Source organism: Rousettus aegyptiacus, unplaced genomic scaffold (genome assembly GCF_014176215.1).
Source record: "Rousettus aegyptiacus isolate mRouAeg1 unplaced genomic scaffold, mRouAeg1.p scaffold_m13_p_1, whole genome shotgun sequence".
In the NCBI taxonomy this organism is placed as follows: Eukaryota; Metazoa; Chordata; class Mammalia; order Chiroptera; family Pteropodidae; genus Rousettus; species Rousettus aegyptiacus.
In genome coordinates, this window is record NW_023416284.1 from 91,593,878 (window position 1) to 91,613,511 (window position 19,634).

General features: G+C 49.5%; 3 protein-coding genes across 14 annotated transcripts; 2 read left to right on the plus strand and 1 right to left on the minus strand.

Moving 5' to 3' along the window:
* The first annotated feature begins 883 nt into the window (after window positions 1–883).
* On the plus strand, window positions 884–11,442 carry KIFC1 (kinesin family member C1). 4 transcript variants are annotated; one of them, XM_016146992.2, is made up of 11 exons: window positions 884–1,021; window positions 4,959–5,096; window positions 5,223–5,322; window positions 5,847–5,900; window positions 6,019–6,069; window positions 6,271–6,671; window positions 7,303–8,082; window positions 8,453–8,743; window positions 8,833–8,906; window positions 9,046–9,121; window positions 11,313–11,442. In XM_016146992.2, the coding sequence occupies exons 2-11, from the start codon at window positions 5,070–5,072 to the stop codon at window positions 11,355–11,357; spliced, it is 1,899 nt and encodes a 632-aa protein (XP_016002478.1). In that variant the 5' UTR covers window positions 884–1,021; window positions 4,959–5,069; the 3' UTR covers window positions 11,358–11,442. The 4 variants fall into 4 exon arrangements, with proteins under 4 accessions (XP_016002478.1, XP_016002474.1, XP_016002477.1 ...); XM_016146988.2 differs by lacking the exon at window positions 884–1,021 and adding an exon at window positions 1,045–1,221 and having other exon boundaries at window positions 4,956–5,096; XM_016146991.2 differs by lacking the exon at window positions 884–1,021 and adding an exon at window positions 1,045–1,221 and having other exon boundaries at window positions 4,956–5,096; window positions 6,274–6,671.
* A 1,094-nt stretch (window positions 11,443–12,536) lies between these two features.
* Window positions 12,537–17,666, plus strand: PHF1 (PHD finger protein 1). Of its 4 annotated transcripts, none has more exons than XM_016146977.2 (15): window positions 12,537–12,749; window positions 13,476–13,650; window positions 13,740–13,821; window positions 13,932–14,027; window positions 14,459–14,559; window positions 14,658–14,806; window positions 14,995–15,090; window positions 15,248–15,316; window positions 15,459–15,582; window positions 15,694–15,761; window positions 15,929–16,033; window positions 16,154–16,343; window positions 16,434–16,528; window positions 16,797–16,874; window positions 17,027–17,666. In XM_016146977.2, the coding sequence occupies exons 2-15, from the start codon at window positions 13,492–13,494 to the stop codon at window positions 17,313–17,315; spliced, it is 1,701 nt and encodes a 566-aa protein (XP_016002463.1). In that variant the 5' UTR covers window positions 12,537–12,749; window positions 13,476–13,491; the 3' UTR covers window positions 17,316–17,666. The 4 variants fall into 4 exon arrangements, with proteins under 4 accessions (XP_016002463.1, XP_036094697.1, XP_036094705.1 ...); XM_016146976.2 differs by having other exon boundaries at window positions 12,538–12,749; window positions 16,794–16,874; XM_036238804.1 differs by lacking the exon at window positions 16,797–16,874.
* Window positions 17,667–17,754: 88 nt separating this feature from the next.
* CUTA (cutA divalent cation tolerance homolog) lies at window positions 17,755–19,372 on the minus strand. 6 transcript variants are annotated; one of them, XM_016146978.2, is made up of 7 exons: window positions 19,263–19,367; window positions 19,129–19,180; window positions 18,657–18,865; window positions 18,431–18,490; window positions 18,279–18,324; window positions 18,105–18,154; window positions 17,755–17,980 (listed from the first exon to the last, which is right to left on the minus strand). In XM_016146978.2, the coding sequence occupies exons 2-7, from the start codon at window positions 19,168–19,170 to the stop codon at window positions 17,872–17,874; spliced, it is 516 nt and encodes a 171-aa protein (XP_016002464.1). In that variant the 5' UTR covers window positions 19,171–19,180; window positions 19,263–19,367; the 3' UTR covers window positions 17,755–17,871. The 6 variants fall into 6 exon arrangements, with proteins under 6 accessions (XP_016002464.1, XP_016002467.1, XP_016002472.1 ...); XM_016146981.2 differs by having other exon boundaries at window positions 19,129–19,175; window positions 19,263–19,341; XM_016146986.2 differs by lacking the exon at window positions 18,657–18,865 and having other exon boundaries at window positions 19,061–19,180; window positions 19,263–19,372.
* Window positions 19,373–19,634: the final 262 nt, after the last annotated feature.

A 19,634-nucleotide genomic window follows, 5' to 3' on the forward strand; every position in this document is an offset into this window, starting at 1 on the left:
AGCTTGTCAGCACCAACAGGATTTTTTCTTTTTTTCATGTAATTACTGCTTTTCTCTCATAAAAACTCTTGTTTTCACCCTGTAATTAAGATACTACTTGGATTTCTGCCTGAATCTCTACTTCCAGAATTACAAGTCTTATAGTCCAAATAGATGCTTTGCTTCAACTAGTCTTTTTTATAGGTTAACATACTTAACCTTTCTAAACTTTCATCTAGCTTACAGATAAGGCCTGCGAAGCACTTGACATATTAGTAAGAGCTCAGTGAATTTATTATTAAACTGAGACAATGCATATGCAGATAGTATGAAAACTATAAAACACTCCACAAATGGAAGCAGCATACTCTCCGTGGGTTCGAGGCTTCAAAGGTCCTAAACCAGTTCTCCAGCATCAATAACGGCGCCCAGGTATGGAGGAGGTATGGTGAGGAGGAGGCTACAGAGAAAAATCCTCCTCTCCTGAGCCTCGAATCCCCACTATCGGAATGCCATGGAGCGCCAAGCTGCAACCAAGGTCCCTAAATTCGGTGAGATATGCCAAAATGACCTGGGAGATGCGACCACTCTCTCACTCACATGAGGGCGCCAGTTCCCACTTCCGGGCCAGTTAAACTCGGCGGAGACGCCGCAATCCAGTCAGGGTTAACGGCCGCGCGCCCTCCTGTAGACGCTAGGGGGCGCCCGTACTGTCCCTCGCCCGGCCCGTGTCCTAGCTTGCGCACGCGTGATTCCTCTCCTCCAGCGACCCGCCCCCACTGCAGTTACGTCTGTGTGGCGTGTTTAGGGATCTTCTGACGTAGCGCGCGGCGTCGAGAGCCGAGCGGAAGTTCAGCGGACTACTGCTAAGGAGGGGTGGATGACAGAGGAAGTGTGACTAACCGGCCTGCCTCCTGAACGCCAGCGAAGCTGGAAAGAGAAGACACCGGCTGGGCGGGGTGTGGCCTTGGGAGGCGGAGGGCGCTGCGATTGGCCCTCGGTTGTGGCGACGGCGACTATTGGTCCCTGAGTGCGGAGCGAGGTGAGTGGGGTGGCAGCCGTTGGAATTCAAAAGTGGCGGGTGTGGCGTCGTGTTGGTGGCCTCTGGAACCTCGAGCGCGCGTGCTGTGTCGCGGGCGGGCGAGAGAACGCGGGTCTAGGGAGTCCCCGCTCCCTGTCCTCATCCATTGCACATCCCCCCACCCCGGCAAGTGTGGCACGGAGCTGGACATGGAGCCGCAAGTGAGTAGGGGCCGGTGCGGGTCTTCTGCCCCGGGGAGCAGGGACGACGGCCTGCCGCCTCCGATGCTGACAAGCCCTTGGCTCCCGGCTGCCCTTGATCCAGCCTGCCGGGAGGGCGAAGGTCGGCGCGCCCCTGAGCGAAAGCCTGATTGGGATGGGTTTTGGAGAGAAATTGGACACAGTGAATTTGATATAGGCAGCAGTTTTGAGGAATTTTGCTGCAGAAGGCAACAAAGAAAATGCGTCAAAAAACTCTTTTGGGTTGGAGGAAATAATAGCATGTGTAGTATACTAATTAGAATGATCCAGTAGAGTGTGAAAAGTTGGTGGTGCTGAATAGGTGAGGAGATGGGATCTGGTGCACATGTGGAGAAGTTGCCTTAGGAGCAGAGCAGAGCAGAGAAGTGGGTATAGGAGGGGTTGGATGAATATCTGTTTATGTAGGTTAAGTCCTTAGCTTATTGTGGAAAGTTGGAAGTCATCGCGTCTAGCTTTATAGATGGGGAAAAAAATACTGTACTCTTTGGAATTGCCCTGAATAAACGTTAGAACACATTTTCTGAACCCACACATTCCAGGGAGGTAGGTTTTCAATAGATCCACTATGGTAGTGTAGAGCGAATGAAGAGCACGTTATTTAAAAAATCAGTGTTTGATCTCAGAATACTTAAAAATTTGGTTTTCATACTACATTAAACTGATTAAACTAAATTAAAATAAGCATTCTTTGTGCACATTTCTGCAGGTAGCAGGGGGGAAAATGCCACTTCCTTTCTTTCCAACAAATCAAATTAAAATTTCAGATGCCAGGGTATCAAGTTGTTTCAGTTTTCTCTATAGTGATGCTCTGTGAACATCCTTAAATATGTCTCTGTATCACAGGTAGTTCAAACTCACTTGCCCAAAGCCAAGCTTCCAAAACTTGCCCTCAGGCACTCTCAGATCTTTCCATATTATTTCTTACAACTGCATGTGAATCTACAATCATTTTGACATGAAAAGTTTAGTTAGAAAACGAAAGGAAACAGAACTAGCTCTTCCTCTTGTGATCCTGATTTAGAGAACTATGGCAGGCTCCTTGAAGTCAGCCTAGACTCCTCTATTTCCCTCACTGCCTGCTCACTATCAGCTCCCAGTTAGGTCTATACAGTGGTCCCCCTTATCTGAGCTTTTACTTTCAGTGGTTTCAGTTACTCATGGTCACATATTAAATGGAAAATTCCAGAAATTTATGAGTTTTAAATTGTATACCAACCTTTTCATGCCTACCTGTTCTGTACAGCCTAGGACATGAATCAATCCTTTGTTCAGTGTATCTGCAGTGTATATGCTACCCAGCTGTTATTCACTTGGTAGCCATCTCAGTTTTCAGATCGACTGTTACAGTATCACAGTGCTTGTTTTCAAGTAACCCTTATTTTACTTAATAATGACCCCAAAACCATTCACATAACTTTTATTACGTTATATTGTTAAAATTGTTCTATTAATTATGGTTGTTAATCTCTTAATTAAACTTTATCATAGGTATGTATGCATAGGAAAAAAACATAGTACATATAAGGGTTTGATACTGTCCAGTTTCAGGCATCCACTGGGAGTCTTGGAAGTGTTCCCCAGGGCTAGTGGTAGGGTGTGTGAGGGTAGGGCATCTTGGAGCGGGAGTCGACTACTGAACTTGGTCTCATGTAATTCGGCCTTCTCTCAGATGGATTTTTACTTAGCCCTTAAACTTTTAGAACAACTCCTCTCAACTGAATTCCATAGGAATTAAGCTCTAATGCTTCAAAGCATCCTTTCTAGTTAGTGAATTAACTTCTCTCTTAAGCACCTAGAATGTTAAGAGCTGTATACATCCATGGGAGAATTGAGAAAAGTGTTTTCTGTAGAACTTAGTTATCTTGTGATACGCCAGTTTAGAAAGGCTGCCTTAGAAAGTAAGCTCTGGGAAGGCAGGGATTTATGTCCATTACTTTCAAATACCTAAAACAATGTTACAGAGCAGTCTTTCAACAAATCTTAGTGGAAAAATTCCTTGTTGAATGGTTAAATGAAGGAATGATGCAGTCTCTCTGCCTTCACTACCCTTCATCTTCTTCTTCTAGTCATTCTTCACATTATACTCACAGTTTACCTTTTCAGTACAAATCCAGTCATATTATTCAACTGACTAAAAGTCATCAAGGTCCCTCTTGCCTTCAGTAAAACTCCATACTCTTAGCATGACATACTGACAGCCACAGTCTTTTCCCTTTCTGCCTCTGTTCTCATCTCTCCACTTTCTATGCAGTTCCCTGTGTTTAGCTGAACAGAACAATTTGTCATTCCTTAAATGTACTCTTCTTTGCTTTTTGCCTGGAATGTTCTTGGTCCGAACCCATCAAGCCAATTCTTTCTTGTCTTCAAGTCTTGGCCTAAAAATACTTTTTAAGAAGTGTTCTCTGACGCTCTCCCCATCTCAACGAAATGCCCACCCCCTCCTCTGGGATCCTTTTATTATATCACTTAAGTTTTAACATCTCTTTCAGTGCTTCTGTTCCCCACTGTCTTGTGAGCATCTTGCAAGCACAGACCATGCCTGTTACTCCAGAACCCTGCTCATTTCCTGGCACATAACAGGCACTTAGTAAACATTGAATGAATGAAGTAAACTGAAGGGCTGAGAGAGACTGGTCTTGGAATTAAAAGTTACCTATAGTGAAAATCAAAAGTTGACCTATACATAGTGCTTTCCTGATGGTGGGATAGGAGTAGGATGACTTAATTGTCTTAGTTTGCATGGGAATGACCTGGTTTCAGCTCTGAAATTCCTCTGTCCTAAGAAACCCCTTAGTTCTGGTCAAACCAGAATGATTAGTAACCATGAGGTGGGCATAATCCCCGGGCACTGAATTGCACTGCCCCCACTTCATACCTCTACTTCAGTGGTTTCCAAAGTGGTCATGCTACTTCCTAGTCTTCCCCATGCAAGTCAGCCTGCTTACACTTATTCTTTATAATAGGCTCTTTTGCATATTTTTTACATGCCTAATCAGAAACTGTCTGGCTCTCCATGTATGCAGGCTTAAACCTAAACTCTTGAGCTTGGCATCAAAGCCCTACTAGGCATTGTGATCTAGTGATTAAAAACATGGCCTCCAGAACAGACTGTCTAGATTCTAACCCTGGCTTTGCCTTTTACTGGCTTATGATCTTCGACAAGGTATTTTTACCTCTCAGTGCCTTCCTTCTTTTTCCTCCTCTGCAAAATGAAGCTAACATAGCACCTCTTCTGGGCTGCTGTGAGGATTAAATTGATACAGGTAAAGCATTTAAAACAGTTTCTAATGTTACCTGCTCCTCCAACCCAGTCTTCAGCCTTACCTATCTTCCACTCCCTTGTTATTCTCAGCTCTAGCTAAAAGGGCCTATTGGTTTCACAGCCATACCATGTGTGTGTTTGAGTTTTTGCCTTCTAAAAGGAGTGTCCATGTCTCTCTGCTTGTTTAAGTAGTACCCCTAGAGTTAGCTGAAGTCCAACATCCATCCAACTTCTCCCTTAGAGATTGCTTCCACTTTTGCATTGTGTCCCACTTCTCTCCATGCTTTCCGGCTGGCACATAATCTGTGGCACAGGAGGTACTCATTAATGCTTATTGGTGGTGATATTGAGAATTAGGCTAGGGGACCCAAAAGGGGAGTTCTTTGGACATTTGGGCTCCAGGGTATTGTCTTAAGTGTCACTCTTTTCCCAGCAGAGGTCCCCTTTGTTGGAAGTGAAGGGAAATATAGAGTTGAAGAGACCCCTGGTCAAGGCTCCTTCCCGGCTGCCTCTCCCAGGAAGCAGATTGAAGAGGGGGCCTGACCAGATGGAGGATGCCTTGGAACCTAAAAAGGTACGCTGGGTTTGGAAGGCTGTGTAGTGCGTGTGTGTGTGTGTGTGTGTGTGTGTGTGTGTGTGTGAGAGAGAGAGAGAGAGAGAGAGAGAGAGATAACTATGAACCCTGTCCGTCTTTCCCTAGAAAAGGACACGCGGCTTAGGCACAGCAACCAAATTTGCCTCATCCCATCCCAGAGCACCGGCCCTCACCACAGTGCCACAGACACAAGGCCAGATTTCAGGTGGGCTCTAGGGGTGGACAGAGACCAATGCTCTTCAACTCACTTTCTTCTTGTCTTTCAATTTTAGCTTGTTTTGAGTAGGTAATACATTTCACTTGTTTCAGAATTCCAAAGGCACAAAAGTTTTTATACTTTTGAAAAGTCTCACTCCTATTTCTGTCCCCAGCCACCCAGTTCCCCCTCCTAGGGGCAAATGTGTGTTCTTCCAGAGATATTCATTTTATGGGTATTCAAGCAAATACAGACATGTTCCCCAATATTTTTTCACACAATGTAGCATACTTTACACATCATTCTGTCCCTCTGCTCTTTTTGTTAATCTTGGTCCAACTTGTTTCTTGGCATGTTCAGTAATTTCAAGTCCTAGGAAGGATATGTTTAGGAGCCAACTAGTCTTAGGGGAAGAGGAAAGTTATATTCCTAATCCTCAGAAAAGGCAATTCTTCTGTCCCTGGCTCAGCCAGAGTACATTGCCACCCTGGGAGTGATTATTCTACTTTTTCCCCTCTCCCATCTCCTGACAGCTCCAAAAGTTCCCAAGAAGACAGGACCCCGATGTTCTACAGCTGTTGCCACAGGTAATTAGACTTTAAGTGCTGGGGCTGGAAAGGGATTTGGTGTTTGTATAAAGGGAATATTGTGGAGGTAGAAGGATACTGGTGCTATAATTCCTATGTCAACTCCTCAATTTTCTAGTGTTGAAGAATCAGAAGTCAGGCCCTGCTGTTCCTGCCCAGAAGCCTTGCAGTAGGTGACAAACACAAGCATTGGGTGAGGCTGGGATAGGGAAGAAGAGGTGGTAAGCACCCAGAAGAATCCATTTGGTCTCTTCCCTGTCTGAAGGAGAAGGAGTTGTAGCATCAGGTGTGGAGGCACTAAAGGCTAGCAAGGAGGAAAGACAGAAAACCAATACTTCCTTTATCTTTGTCCTTTCTTTGCCCATCTTAGCAGCAGCTGCTCCTCCCAAGCTAGGAGTGAAGAAACCCAGCAAACGTCCAGCCTGGGACTTAAAGGGTCAGATATGTGACCTAAATGCAGAACTGAAGTGCTGCCGTGAGAAGACTCAGACTTTGGACCAGGAGAATCAACAGCTACGGTCCCAGCTCCAGGAGGCCCAGCAGCAGGCCACAGCACTCGGAATAGAGCGCAGGACACTAGAAGGGGAGTTGGCCAGGGTACAGGCCCAGGCCGAGCAGGGCCAACAGGAACTGGAAAACCTGAGTACCCATGTCCTGGAGCTGGAGGAGCGGCTGGGCACACAGGAGGGCTTGGTGCAAGAGCTCCAGAAAGAACAGTTAGGATTTCAGGAGGAGCGGAGGAGACTGGCCACCCTCCTGGAAGAGCAGGAGGTAAGGCTTGGTGTGTCATCATAAGTGACCCTCCTTTCCAGGTTTGGGCTTAGAATCCTGGACTTCCTCTTTCCAGCAGCACACCCCTGTCCTCTACCCTTCCCACCCCAGACCACCCATGTGTAGCTTTCTGTCCCACTTCTCCCTATCCTTGTCTCTGTTTTCATAGTTCCCCTTATCTTTATGTTCCCTACTCCTCATCCACCTCTCTTGCTGCCTTCCTGATCAAAAGTCCCCATGCATTCTCTCTCTCTCTTACATCCATTCCACTCCTTGGTGAGCACCAGCTAGATTGAATTACTTGCAGTCTCTCAAATGATTCAATTCTTGTTTCAGGGCATTTTGCATATGCACTTCCCTCTTTGTGGAATGTTTTTTCTGTACTCCATCCATCCTTTGGTTTGCTCCTGTACTTTGGGGTGTCAGCCTAGATACCACCTTCTTTATTTGTGGATATGCCTGTAGCACTCCCTATTCTAATACCATGATTCCTATTCTCTTAATCTCTTTCTTTACCAGACTGTGAAGTCCTTGGAGGCTGGGACTACCCTACCTCTTCCCACCACCCCATCATGATTTGTTCTTATTCTTGGTTGCATTTTGCACTCTATGTCTGTTCTGTTCTGGGCAGAGGAGGCTGCAGGCATCAGAAGCAGCTCTGTCAGGCAGCCGAGCAGAGGTGGCATCTCTGCGCCAGGAAGCTGCAGCCCAGGCAGCCTTATTGGCTGAGCGGGGAGAACGTCTTCATGGTCTAGAGATGGAACGCCGGCGACTACACAACCAGCTACAGGAGCTCAAAGGCAACATCCGTGTGTTCTGCCGGGTCCGCCCTGTCCTTCCAGGGGAGCCCACCCCAACCCCTGGCTTCCTCCTGTTTCCCTCTGGCCCTGGTGGGCCCTCTGATCCTCCAACCCATCTCAGCCTCTTCCGGTCTGATGAGCGACGTGGGACCCTGAGTGGGGCACCAGCTCCCCCCACCCGCCATGACTTCTCTTTTGACCGGATATTCCCACCAGGGAGTGGACAGGACGAAGTGTTTGAGGAGATTGCCATGCTTGTCCAGTCAGCATTGGATGGCTACCCAGTTTGCATCTTTGCCTATGGCCAGACAGGGAGTGGCAAGACCTTCACCATGGAGGGTGGGCCTGGGGCAGACCCCCAGGAGGAGGGGCTGATCCCTCGGGCCCTGCGGCACCTGTTCTCTGTGGCCCAAGAGCTGAGCAGCCAGGGCTGGACCTATAGCTTTGTGGCAAGCTACGTAGAGATCTACAATGAGACTGTTCGAGACCTGCTGGCCACTGGGACCCGGAAGGCCCAGGGGGGTGAATGTGAGATTCGCCGGGCAGGTCCAGGTAGTGAGGAGCTTACTGTCACCAATGCCCGATATGTTCCTGTCTCCTGTGAAAAAGAAGTAAGCACCGATGGGCACTGGGACTGGAAAATGGGGAAGAGTGGGCAGGATGACAGAGATGGAAGTAGATAGAGAAAGGAACAGGAAAAAGTTGAAGGATGAAGGAAAGGTAAAATATGAGGATTGGTTGCCATATTTAGTTTTGGCTGGTGGGCTGTAAGATCTGCCTTGATAGAACCAGAGAGCCCTTATTTTTCTGTTTTATTTTATTCCTTAGTACTGTCAGAAATGTATATTTTGCTTAGTTGTCTCTTCACTGGCTAGAAAGAAGGCTCCAAGATGGCAGCTGCTGACTCTTGTTCTTTGCCGTACCTGACGCCGCTATGTACTGACTTCCTGCCTGCCTTTGCCCCTTGTTCTCCATTCCTAGGTGGAGGCCCTGCTTTATCTTGCCCGCCAAAACCGAGCTGTAGCCCGCACAGCCCAGAACGAGCGGTCATCACGCAGCCACAGTGTGTTCCAGCTGCAGATCTCTGGAGAGCATGCTGGACGAGGCCTACAGTGTGGGGCCCCCCTCAACCTTGTGGACTTGGCTGGGAGTGAGCGACTTGACCCTGGCTTAGCTCTCGGACCTGAGGAGCGCGAACGTCTTCGGGAAACACAGGCCATTAACAGCAGCTTGTCCACTCTGGGGCTGGTCATCATGGCCTTGAGTAATAAGGTGGGAATGGGGTTGCAGCAGGTGGGTCTTGGGGCTGACCATGCCATACCCTATCCCATGCTAATCACCTGTCCCCCTCAACCTTCTAGGAATCCCACGTGCCATACCGGAACAGCAAGCTCACCTACTTACTGCAAAACTCTCTGGGTGGCAGTGCTAAGATGTGAGTGAAAGGGACAGGTGGAAGGGGTTAGAACTGTAATGTTGGAGTCAAGGGTGGGAAAAGGGAAATAGTGGAGAACTGATCCAGGCTCCACGCAGCCACTGATGCTGGGGTTTGGCCCCCTGTCGTCTCTCCACAGGCTCATGTTTGTGAACATTTCCCCCCTAGAAGAGAACGTCTCTGAGTCCCTCAACTCCCTACGCTTTGCCTCTAAGGTGCGGTTACCACCAAGCCCAGGCCCTGTCAGGACCCCTGGGTGACTGGGCTTCTCCATCCTAATCCCTTCTGTCCTTCAGGCCAAGGGCACATTCATCCAGAAAGGATTTATATTGGCTGGGCATACCCACTTAGATCCATTTTTTAACTATTGGCTTTTGGGGATTTTTAATTAAGTTTTTTAAAATAGTTGAAAGGTCAAAACTACATATAAAACCGCATTATCCCTTTCCACCCCATCTTCCCCAATTGTTATTTTTCTCATTTTCTTCAAATGTTTCCTTTTGCAAATATAAACAATATTCATGTACTTATTCTCCTCACATAAAAGACATCTCTGTCTTTTATGTATATATTATTCTATACTTTGTTTTGCTGAACAAAACAACCTCAAGATTATTCCCCTTTATTTTTATATCTGCCTAGGACTCCACTGTGTGGATGCACCAAAATTTATCTACCCGCTCTCTCTTATGAGGCACTTGGATTGTTTTCTACTCTTTTTCTGTTATAAACAAGGTCATGTTGGTTAACCTTGTATGTAATGTCATTTCTGTGTGTTTGGTTACATCTAACTAGGCTAGGGAAGAGTTCTTTGAAATGGGATTGATGGATCAAAGAAGACTTATAGGTTTTTCAGACCATTCCAGATGGTGTGAATTTAGGCTCCAAATCTGACAACGGTCAGCCATGGCCATGGCTATGATTTCTCTAGGAGACAGACTTATATTCCCTCCACCAGATCTAAGTAAAAAAGCTTCTTTACAGTCTGTCTCTGGTGGGTAATTTTTTTCCTCTGGTTGTTCATTTTCATAAGGCTATAGATCATACAATGCGTTCTGGCTTTATTTAGGGTCTCTAATCAGGTATGCTCTTCTGCTAGCCTTTGTTGCTGCTGCGTAAATAGTCAACTGCCTTAGTACCCTGACCTGGTCTTCTGCTTTGATCAGGATTTACCTCGCTGTCTTAAAGATATATCAATATCATTAACACTCAACAAAATGACCTCTTTAATATCTTCTAATACCCAGTTTATATTAAATTTTACCCGATCATTTCAGAAATAGCTTTTATAGATTGTTCTGATGGTTGAAATTATTTTTTAAATTTCTTTTAATCTATAATCTCACCCTATTTTATGGCATTTATTTATTGACAAAATAGGGTTATTTGTCCTATAAAATAACCATATTCCGGATTTGGGCTAGTTGCTTCCTCTTCTGTAATTGTTGTCTTGTTATTTTAGGTTTAGAGGCTTGATAAGATTTGAATCAGGTTTAAATTTCTTAGCAAGAAAACTTAGAGGGGGTGGTATACTTTCTATTGCATATCACTATCTTCTTGTTGCGCTTTTAATGATAGAAAAATTGATTGTTGGATTTGGGTGTTATCAGCCTGATCTATCCATTGAAAAACTCCCTAATTTTTCACCTAGTGATTTTATCAAATGATCATCCCTAAGTCTGTTACTTCCTTAGGGAGTGTTAAAATTGTGATCTTTAAAATTTTCTTAGTTCTATATTTATTAGTCAAGGTTCTTCTATAACTTACTTCCTCTTGCCATCTATTTGGTTACTCTGAAATTTAGTGTATATAGGAAAGTCAGGATAAATGCTGGCTTCAATTTTAAGTATTTTAAATTGATAACCTGGCAACTTCCAAAATAACTAGTGAGTTTTTATCAAGGGGTTATCATTTTACAGATGCTTATGTATTTGCTCTATGTCCTCTGATAGTCAAATTGCTCTATCTTTGTCTAGTGGGAGCTCCTTTAAGTCGGCTGTGTCCTTTAGACAGGTCCCCAGTAGTCTTTTCTTTGGGTTCATCTTGTACATTTTCTGCTCTAGACTAGGAATCATTCATTTTGCAAGGAGCCTTGGTTCCTAAATGAGTGTTGTTACTCTTATCTAGCTTATTAAGCATTAGCGGTGCTAGGGCTTTGGGGTCTCTAGTCCATGGTATTGCTAGAAATAAAAGCTGCTCTCTCTGCTCCTGTGCAGGCCTTCCATCCTGTCTTGGGACTTTTCACCTCTTCCAGACCTAGTGTGCCTAGTGGGCATAGGAGAACTAACCATAACTGAGACCAGCCTGAACTTGCCTTCAGGGCCCTAATATTGGGGGTTGGGAGGCCATCTTGGGAAACCTAGCCTCTTGATTACTCTGAGATCTTTATCCTGTCTAAACCCACAGGTGAACCAGTGTGTTATTGGTACTGCCCAGCCTAACAGGAAATGAAGATGGATCCAGACCCTCTGAGGGTGGGGATAGTGGTGGTGGGGGCTGAGGGATGCTTTATTGGGGTGGGGGGGCACTGTTCCCTAGGCCTATTAAATAAAGACAAAAATTTTTTTTTAATAAAGGCTTTATTATTAGCATTTGCCCAAGAAAAGAGATATTTTTCATATCTGTAAATAATGGGAACTGTGATCTGTCCACTCTGCTCAGCCATTTATGTATTTTGCAGGGGAAGTGCCTCTGCCTTTTTCTCCCTGACAAGCGTCCCCTGTAGTCTAGGTGGCCTTTAGCTCCCATAGCCTCCCCTGTCGTCCACATCTAGGTGTGCCCACTAGCTATCTACAGCTATTAGGTCTGTTTACCCCTTGCCACAGGCCACCTTTATCCCCGGAAAAGTGGCAACCCGCGCTCAAGGATGGGGCTGACACACCCACTAACTGCTGGCTCTTTCCTCCCGCTCTTTCCCTGCTTTTCTGTTCGAATGGCCGGGGTTGGCCCTGCCGCCTGCCAATTGGCTGGTTCTCCGCGGCGTCACAACCTCGGTACTAGCCCTTTTGGTCTGCGCCCTTGCCTTGGGAGCGCTGGGCGGGACGCACGCCCGCCGAGTCCCTCGCGCCAACCGCCAACGGCCACCGCCCCAGAAAGGAGGGGTCGGTCCTCCCAGGTGCCGCGCGCGGGAGGGGTCACGCGTGCGCAGAAGCGCGATGTTGGAGGGGGGCAACTTCCCACCGGGAGGGGGAGCTGGGGCAAAGGCGGGAAAGGAGGGCGGGGCACTGGAGGGAGGAGGGCGTGGTGGGGGCAAAGGGAAGGGTGAATGGAAGGCGGGGTCATGAACCGGAGCTGGGGGGCGGGACTTGGAATGACCAAGGAGGTGGGGGGGGCAGTTAACGGATGTGGCATGGGGCGGGGGCCAGTTCGGAGGCGGGATTCCCTCTTGCCCCGGGGCGGGTCTCCCTTCGGAGGAAGGGGCTTCGGGGATTCCCTATCCCGCTGGGTCCGACCGACAACCCCAGTCACGGAAAGGCCGCCGCTGGCTCGGCACCCTCCAGGCCTTTTGGAGGTGAGGGAGGTGGGGTAAGGTGGTGTCCGCCCCCCTCCCCCCGGCTCCTCCTTCTCCCAGCCCTCCCCTCCCACCACCCTCCCCCCGAGCCGGTTTGTCCCTCCCCTCCCCTCCCCTCCTTCCCCCCGCCGCCTCCTCCTGCCGCTGCCGCTGCTTTGGCTGCTGCGTCATACGCCCCAGAGCCGCCGGGACGGAGGGGCTGGGCCTGAGGACCCCCCGGCCTTTGCCTGCACTCTCCCCGACGTCCAGACGTGCCCTCCTGGCGCGGGGGGGTTCGCCTCAGTCTCCCACGTCTGCCTCTGCCCGGCTCCCGGTGTCCCCAGCTGTCACTGGTAAGGAGGCGGCGGGAGGCGCTCGTGGGGGGGTGGGTCAGGAAATCGGGGGTCGGCCCGCAGGGCGCCGGCGGGAGAACCTCACCGCCCTCGCTTTAGGTTGGGGTGGGCCGACTCAAGTCCCCTGTTGGACTTGCCGTCATGGGGAGTAGAGACCAGGATTGGGACACGCCCCCCTCCCGGGGCACTCGGGAAGTTATCTAACCCGAGGGCAGGGAACCCCGAATTTGAGGGTGACCTGACATAACCTGGCACCAGGATGATTGTTCCGAAGGAGATGGGCGGGCCCAGGGAGGCAGCTGTTTCTACTCTGGAAAACATCTTCAGGAAAGCTCCCAAAATAAATCTCTGGGTAACAGCACCCCAATTATGATACCTCTAAACAGCAGGAAACGATGATAGTAAAAACCAAGTGGTAATCTTTGCTTCTGCCCATCGTTTAAGCTAAAATCTCAAGGCCAGGATATAATATCCCAAGGGAGTTCTGGAAGCTGGGAAACTAGAGAACTAGGTTGGGGGGAGGTGGTTAGGGAGAGGCGAGCCAGTCACCAGAGTTGGGAGAGCTAGAGTCAAGAAGCTTGGGAGTAGGTGCTGAGTGGTTTCCTATCCAGGTGTCTCAGGAATTTGGAGACTGGGGGCACAGCTGCTTGACTCCTTGACAGAAAAATAGGCAAAGAAAATAAAGGTTTCTGAGCTTTCATAACCTCTCATCTCACTTCTGGTTAGGCTCCCCCAGGATGCAATGGCACAGCCCCCCCGGCTGAGCCGCTCTGGTGCCCCCCCACTTTGGGACCCAACTTCCCCTGCACCCACCTCAGGCCCCAGACCTCGACTTTGGGAGGGTCAGGATGTACTGGCCAGATGGACAGATGGGCTGCTATACTTGGGGACCATCAAGAAGGTAAGATGTTGGTCATTCACCTATCACCTTTCTCCCATTCTCCTTATCCAGTTCTGATTCCCATTTTATCTTCTGCTCACCCATTCCAGGTGGACAGTGCTCGAGAGGTGTGTCTGGTGCAGTTTGAGGATGATTCCCAGTTTCTGGTTCTATGGAAAGACATTAGCCCCGGTGAGACTCTAGCGGCCTGGGAGTATTACATCCCATGGAAGACAGAAACCTGTCTTGGGGTACAGAAGGGGTCTTAAGGACAGGCCCCCTGACACTGTGTTTTCTCATAGCTGCCCTCCCTGGGGAGGAATTCCTCTGCTGTGTCTGTCGCTCTGAGACTGTGGTCCCTGGGAACCGGCTGGTCAGCTGTGAGAAGTGTCGCCACGGTGAGATGGCTGGACACCTGAATGGTCCAGCTTGCCCTGGACCTTCCAGGCTGCCTCCGATCCTTACCACCAACACTGATCCTTATGCTACCTGTCCTGGCCTGAGTCTACAAGCCAGTGCTCTGGCCAATCTCAACTCTGTAACTTCATTCCCTTCCAACACAGAAAGAGGTAGCCATGGAATGGAGATGTGTGAGCTTTGTAGGCAGAGGGTCGTTCAGATACTCCCTTTTAACTATATGACCTTGGGCAAGTCCCTAAACCTCTAGGAGTCTCAGTTCCCTCATCTGTAAAATAAGGATAATACCCTCCCCACTAGCAGGACCATATCAAGGATTAAATTGGATAGATTAGACTTCCTATCCCAATACCTAGCACATGCAGGTTTGTAATGCAATAAATGCTCTCCTGTCAATAATATCATTTTTCAGCTTATCACCAGGACTGTCACATTCCAAGGGCCCCAGCCCCTGGAGAGGGAGAGGGCACATCCTGGGTCTGCCGCCAATGTGTCTTTGCCATTGCCACCAAGGTAAAGGCCCTTTCTGTGGGAGCCTCCTACCCACAGCCTCCTCTAAGCCTTTCTTCTCCCCACTTCTCTGAGGTGAACTGCCTGTTCTATCTCTGCAGAGGGGGGGTGCACTGAAGAAGGGCCCCTATGCCCGGGCCATGCTGGGCATGAAGCTGTCTCTGCCATATGGACTAAAGGGGCTGGACTGGGACGCTGGACATCTGAGCAACCGGCAGCAGAGCTACTGTTACTGTGGTGGTCCTGGGGAGTGAGTAATGAGAGGCGGGGGTTGAGAAATGAGTGATGGGATGTGGTGGTAGAGGAGATCCCAGGGGAATGAAGGAGAAAGAACAGGGTTAGGGAGTGCTGAAGGGCATGGGAGTGGGTGGTAAGTAGGATTTGGGGCAGTTAAGGGAGAGAATGTCTGGAGGTTACTAGTCCTGTGTTCTCCCTCAGGTGGAACCTGAAAATGCTGCAGTGCCGGAGCTGCTTGCAGTGGTTCCATGAGGCCTGTACCCAGTGTCTGAGCAAGCCCCTTCTCTATGGGGACAGGTGAGGCCAGAACAGACACTTCAGAAGCCCAGGGAGCCCTCTTGTTCTGCTTTATACTCTCAGTTCCTCCACACCCACTTGTCTCAAATTCATTCTTCTCTAAATCTCTGAAGAGTTTCTCACTAGTTCACCCCATCTCTTTCTTCCTCATATCCAGGTTCTATGAGTTTGAATGCTGTGTGTGTCGAGGGGGCCCTGAGAAGGTCAGAAGGCTACAGCTTCGCTGGTGAGCTGGATTGGGCATGACCTCAGCATAACTCCTCTCTCAGTACCCTGTCTTTCACTCCACCTGCCCTAGCCTCCCACTTGGGAGGACTCCCCTGGCCTTTGTAATGCTTCCACAACTTTGACACTCAACGTTTCTCCAGGGTGGATGTGGCCCATCTTGTCCTCTATCACCTCAGTGTTTGCTGTAAGAAAAAATACTTTGATTTTGACCGTGAGATCCTCCCTTTCACCTCTGAGAATTGGGACAGTTTGCTCCTTGGGGAGGTAAGGGATAGTGAAACTTTAGCGGTTAGGGTGGAACAAGGAGATGTGAAGAAAAGGGGACAAGAGGGATCACTGCTCTTTTGACCTCATTTTTCCTCCTTCACCTCCCAGCTCTCAGACACCCCCAAGGGAGAACGTTCTTCCAAGCTCCTCTCTGCACTCAACAGCCACAAGGACCGGTAAGTTGAAGGAGACTCAGAAAGGATGAAGATGTGGATGTGGAAGACTGGGAGGGAGAGGTACTGCAACCCACCTGAAAGGTCATCGCTGGAAAGGATTGAGTAATGGCGGAAGAGGGGCCATTTTTTACAGCACTGACCCTGTATCATTTCTCTCCTCACCCCAGTTTCATTTCAGGGAGGGAGATTAAGAAGAGAAAATGCTTGTTTGGTCTTCATGCTCGGATCCCTCCTCCTGTGGAGCCTCCTACTGGAGATGGAGCCCTCACCAGGTCACTGGTCCAGGGGGCATGGGGAAATTCTCAAGGCATTAATCTGGGGTATATGTATGGAGATGGGAGGTCTTTGGGGTGTCCGGGAGGGGGCTGGGGGGATAAGGAGGCCTCTTACAGCTTCCCTTCAGGGCAGGGCCCTGGGGGAGGGGTCTCACGTCCCCTGGGGAAGCGCCGGAGGCTGGAGCCAGAGCCCCTGAGGAGGAGGCAAAAGGGGAAGATGGAGGAGCTTGGGCCACCTTCAGCAGTGCACAATCAGCCAGAGCCCCAGGAGCAGAGGGAGCGGGCTCGTCTGCAGAGGGCACTGCAGGTACAGGGACCTGGGGGAACCCCATGGGGCAAATAGTGGTAATGGGAAGGCATTAAAGATTATAACTTAGTCCTTTACTCTTTCTTCTAGGCCTCAGTGTCTCCGCCACCCCCCAGCCCTAACCAGAGTTACCAGGGCAGCAGCGGCTACAATTTCCGACCTACAGATGCCCGCTGCTTGCCCAGGTCAGTGCTCCCCCATTCTCCAACCAGATATACTCCATTAGAACCTCTCCTCCAATTGTCTACATCTTCTGGACTTCCTAACCCAGAATTCCTTTCCCTCTCCCCCTTGGTTACCTACTTCTTGTCTGACTTCTAGAACCAATATCTGGTCCCCAGTATCCTTGGGATGGGGGTTCCTTGGTAGTGTTTGAGCTCTGCCTTTCTCAAGGGGAGAGTATCCTGTTCCCCTGCTTCAGATCCTGACTTTCCCCCTCCCCAACCCCAGCAGTCCCATCCGGATGTTCGCTTCCTTCCATCCTTCTGCCAGCACCGCAGGGACCTCTGGGGATGGTGAACCCCCAGACAGGTGAGGTTCTACCTTTACCTATGATACCCCTTTATAACTGTGATCTTAAGGTCCTCAGCCTCCAACCATTTCCTCATTCCTCTGATCCACATATGGCCTCCTTTTCTGGTCATTCCTTATTGTCTAGACTCATGACTGCCTTTTCTCCCTAGGTCACCCCTGGAACTTCACATTGGTTTCCCCACAGACATCCCTAAAAGTACCCCCCATTCGATGACTGCCTCATCTTCCTCAGTCTCATCCCCATCCTCAGGTCTTCCTAGACGCTCAGCACCCTCTTCTCCCTTGTGCCGTAGTTTGTCTCCTGGGACTGGGGGAGGAGTCCGAGGTGGGGTTGGTTATCTGTCTCGAGGGGACCCGGTCAGGGTCCTTGCTCGGAGAGTACGGCCTGATGGTTCTGTGCAGTATCTGGTTGAGTGGGGAGGTGGGGGCATCTTCTGAACTGCCTGCCTCTGTCCACCTTCCCATTCACACACACCGGCACTTTCATACCCTGACCTCTGACCTCATCTATAGCTGGGATGTACCTGGGGAGGTAGGGGATAGTTCTCCCTACTGCCTAGGCGGAATCCAGGTGGAGGGTGGGGGGTAGAAGAGGCTCGCTCTTCTCTACTCCTTTCATGATTCCTGACCCTTCCATCCCTCTTCCCATTTTCTTTGATGTTATTTTGTTACAGCTTTTAAAATATTTTTTAAAATTATTTAACCCCTGGGGATGGAGACTGAGGAGGGGAGGGATGATAAAGGATCCCAGACTCTGTATGACTGAAATAAAGTTAAACAAATCTGGCAGCTCTGACTCATTCTGAAAGATAAAAAAACAGGCACTAGAAGCACCTCTAATCTTTCCAACAAAATTCACATACATGACAAGAAAAGACAAAAGAAAGAACCAAAGGTAGGATTTATTAGGGACCTAGTCATCACCTGGAAGTCAGAGGGCATTGAAGTATATGAGGAACATGGCAGGAACAGGGCTCATCATGGTGGGACTACACTAGTCAGAAACTGACTTTGTAACCTGGTGCACCCAGTGCAGGTACGGGAAGTTTCCCTGCTCCACAGGCAATGCAATCACCTCAGCCACTTCATAAGGGTGCACAGAGCTGTGAAAAAGATGGGGGGGAGGGTCACTCAAAGATTTACCCAAAGGAGCTCACCATGGCAGACTGCCCAGCAAGTCCCACCCCACAGTACACACCCTCACCCCACCTATCTCAAAGTTCTTACCGAACAAAATCTGTCAAAGCTGGAACCAAGGAACTTTGGGTTTTAATCATCTAAAGGATGAAGACAAACATGGTTGATTCAAGGGGTAGGGCTGATTTCAGGACCTCAGATGAGGGATAGAGGTCAAAGGGATCAGGGAATTGAGATTTTGTGGAGTGGGGAAATATTTCTCACCATCAGCACCTCACTGTCCTCCTCGATCTTTCCTTTCCACTCATAGCTGAAAAAGTCAGGGAGAGAGTGTTGTGGGAGCAGATTTTACCCAAGGAAATAGACTGCCAGTCAGCCCCTCAAGTTATGTTAACACCACAACTTCTATGACTTACATGGATGTAATCTGAGGAATAACGTTGACGCAGGCTGCCAGGCGCTTCTCCACCACAGCCCTGAAGGTGAAGAGACAGCCCCATTCAGAGCATCCCATGACCTGGACTGCCAGCTCAGAGACAGGTTTCCAAATCTGAAGCAGGCAGGAAGCCGCGGGAAGGCACCCTTCTCCCCCAACCCCAACCTTCGTTCACGATCATCCTCTCTTCACACTGGGTTCCCCACCTGGCGATCTCCTTGGCGACCGTCTCGTTGGGGCAGGTGACAAACGCTGCAGATACTGAGCCCGGAACATAGCCGGAGCTAGAGGATGACGAGGCCTGGGACAGGGAGTTTCCCGAAGCCATGGACAGCAAGGCTCGGGGTAGCAACTGAAGGCGGGAGGCCACAGGCAATAGCGCCGGCATGCAAAGAAGTGACAGAAGCACAGCAGCCTAGTAGCAGAAAGTGAATTCGTTGTCTCCCTACAAATGCTCCAGGAAATTAAACTCCAGAAACCCTTCGCTTGGACAGACACAGGCCCTGCCCTCCCTCTTTTGCACCCCAAAGATAAAGGTCCCTGAAGCTGAGAGAGAAACCTGAAAAATTAAGGCTAAGGCTTGGTTTTAATTTCGTCCTCAGGAGCTGACCTGTGGGATTTGGGGAGCGGGTGGTGTACCAGCTCCGAGGACCGGAAGGGGCAGGGCCGGTCACTCACCCCTCCGCCGAGCAGGACTGCGGTAGCCCGCACCTCCCTCATGCAGCCTACACTGGTAAAGAGCGGTTGAATATCAGAGACCACAGTAACGCTGAAAAAGGACCCCAAACCCAGGAAGAGTGGCCTCTTCTTACCTGGGCGGCAGCTACGTGATGAGAAAACAGCGTACACCACGTGACAGAAGCTGGACTACCGAGTTTCCAAAACCAGCCAATTCCGACCCTCAGTTGGCCCGATTTGCCCCGCCTCCTGTTGGGGGAGGAGCGAAGCGGGAGCTAACCAATCGACAGCCGGATCCGAAGCCGTGTAAGGAAAGGGCACGCCCGTTCTCGGGTAAACCGGAAACGGCCCAGTTGCAAGCAGACTGGAGCCGCTGCGGCGTTCCATTGTCACGTGAAGGGGGCTCCGGACCCCATCCGGCGGTACCTCAATAAGCGGCGCAAAGAAGCCAATCTCAGGCTAGCTGCTCAGGCCACGTGATGAGAAACCTGGCATGGCACTAGGAA

Bases quoted from the DNA above. Each gene is read 5' to 3' on its own strand.
- KIFC1 (XM_016146988.2), top strand. The intron at 6,070-6,270 runs GTAGGTGACAAA...TGCCCATCTTAG, and splicing joins TCCTGCCCAGAAGCCTTGCA to CAGCAGCTGCTCCTCCCAAG. The intron at 6,672-7,302 runs GTAAGGCTTGGT...TGTTCTGGGCAG, and splicing joins CCCTCCTGGAAGAGCAGGAG to AGGAGGCTGCAGGCATCAGA.
- CUTA (XM_016146978.2), bottom strand. From the start codon at position 19,170: ATGAGGGAGGTGCGGGCTACCGCAGTCCTGCTCGGCGGAGGG. The intron at 18,491-18,656 runs GTGGGGAACCCA...CTTCACCTTCAG, and splicing joins GTCGCCAAGGAGATCGCCAG to GGCTGTGGTGGAGAAGCGCC. The intron at 18,325-18,430 runs GTAAGTCATAGA...TGACTTTTTCAG, and splicing joins ATTCCTCAGATTACATCCAT to CTATGAGTGGAAAGGAAAGA.
- PHF1 (XM_016146976.2), top strand. From the start codon at position 13,492: ATGGCACAGCCCCCCCGGCTGAGCCGCTCTGGTGCCCCCCCACTTTGG. The intron at 14,560-14,657 runs GTAAAGGCCCTT...CTATCTCTGCAG, and splicing joins TCTTTGCCATTGCCACCAAG to AGGGGGGGTGCACTGAAGAA. The intron at 15,762-15,928 runs GTAAGTTGAAGG...TCCTCACCCCAG, and splicing joins CTCAACAGCCACAAGGACCG to TTTCATTTCAGGGAGGGAGA.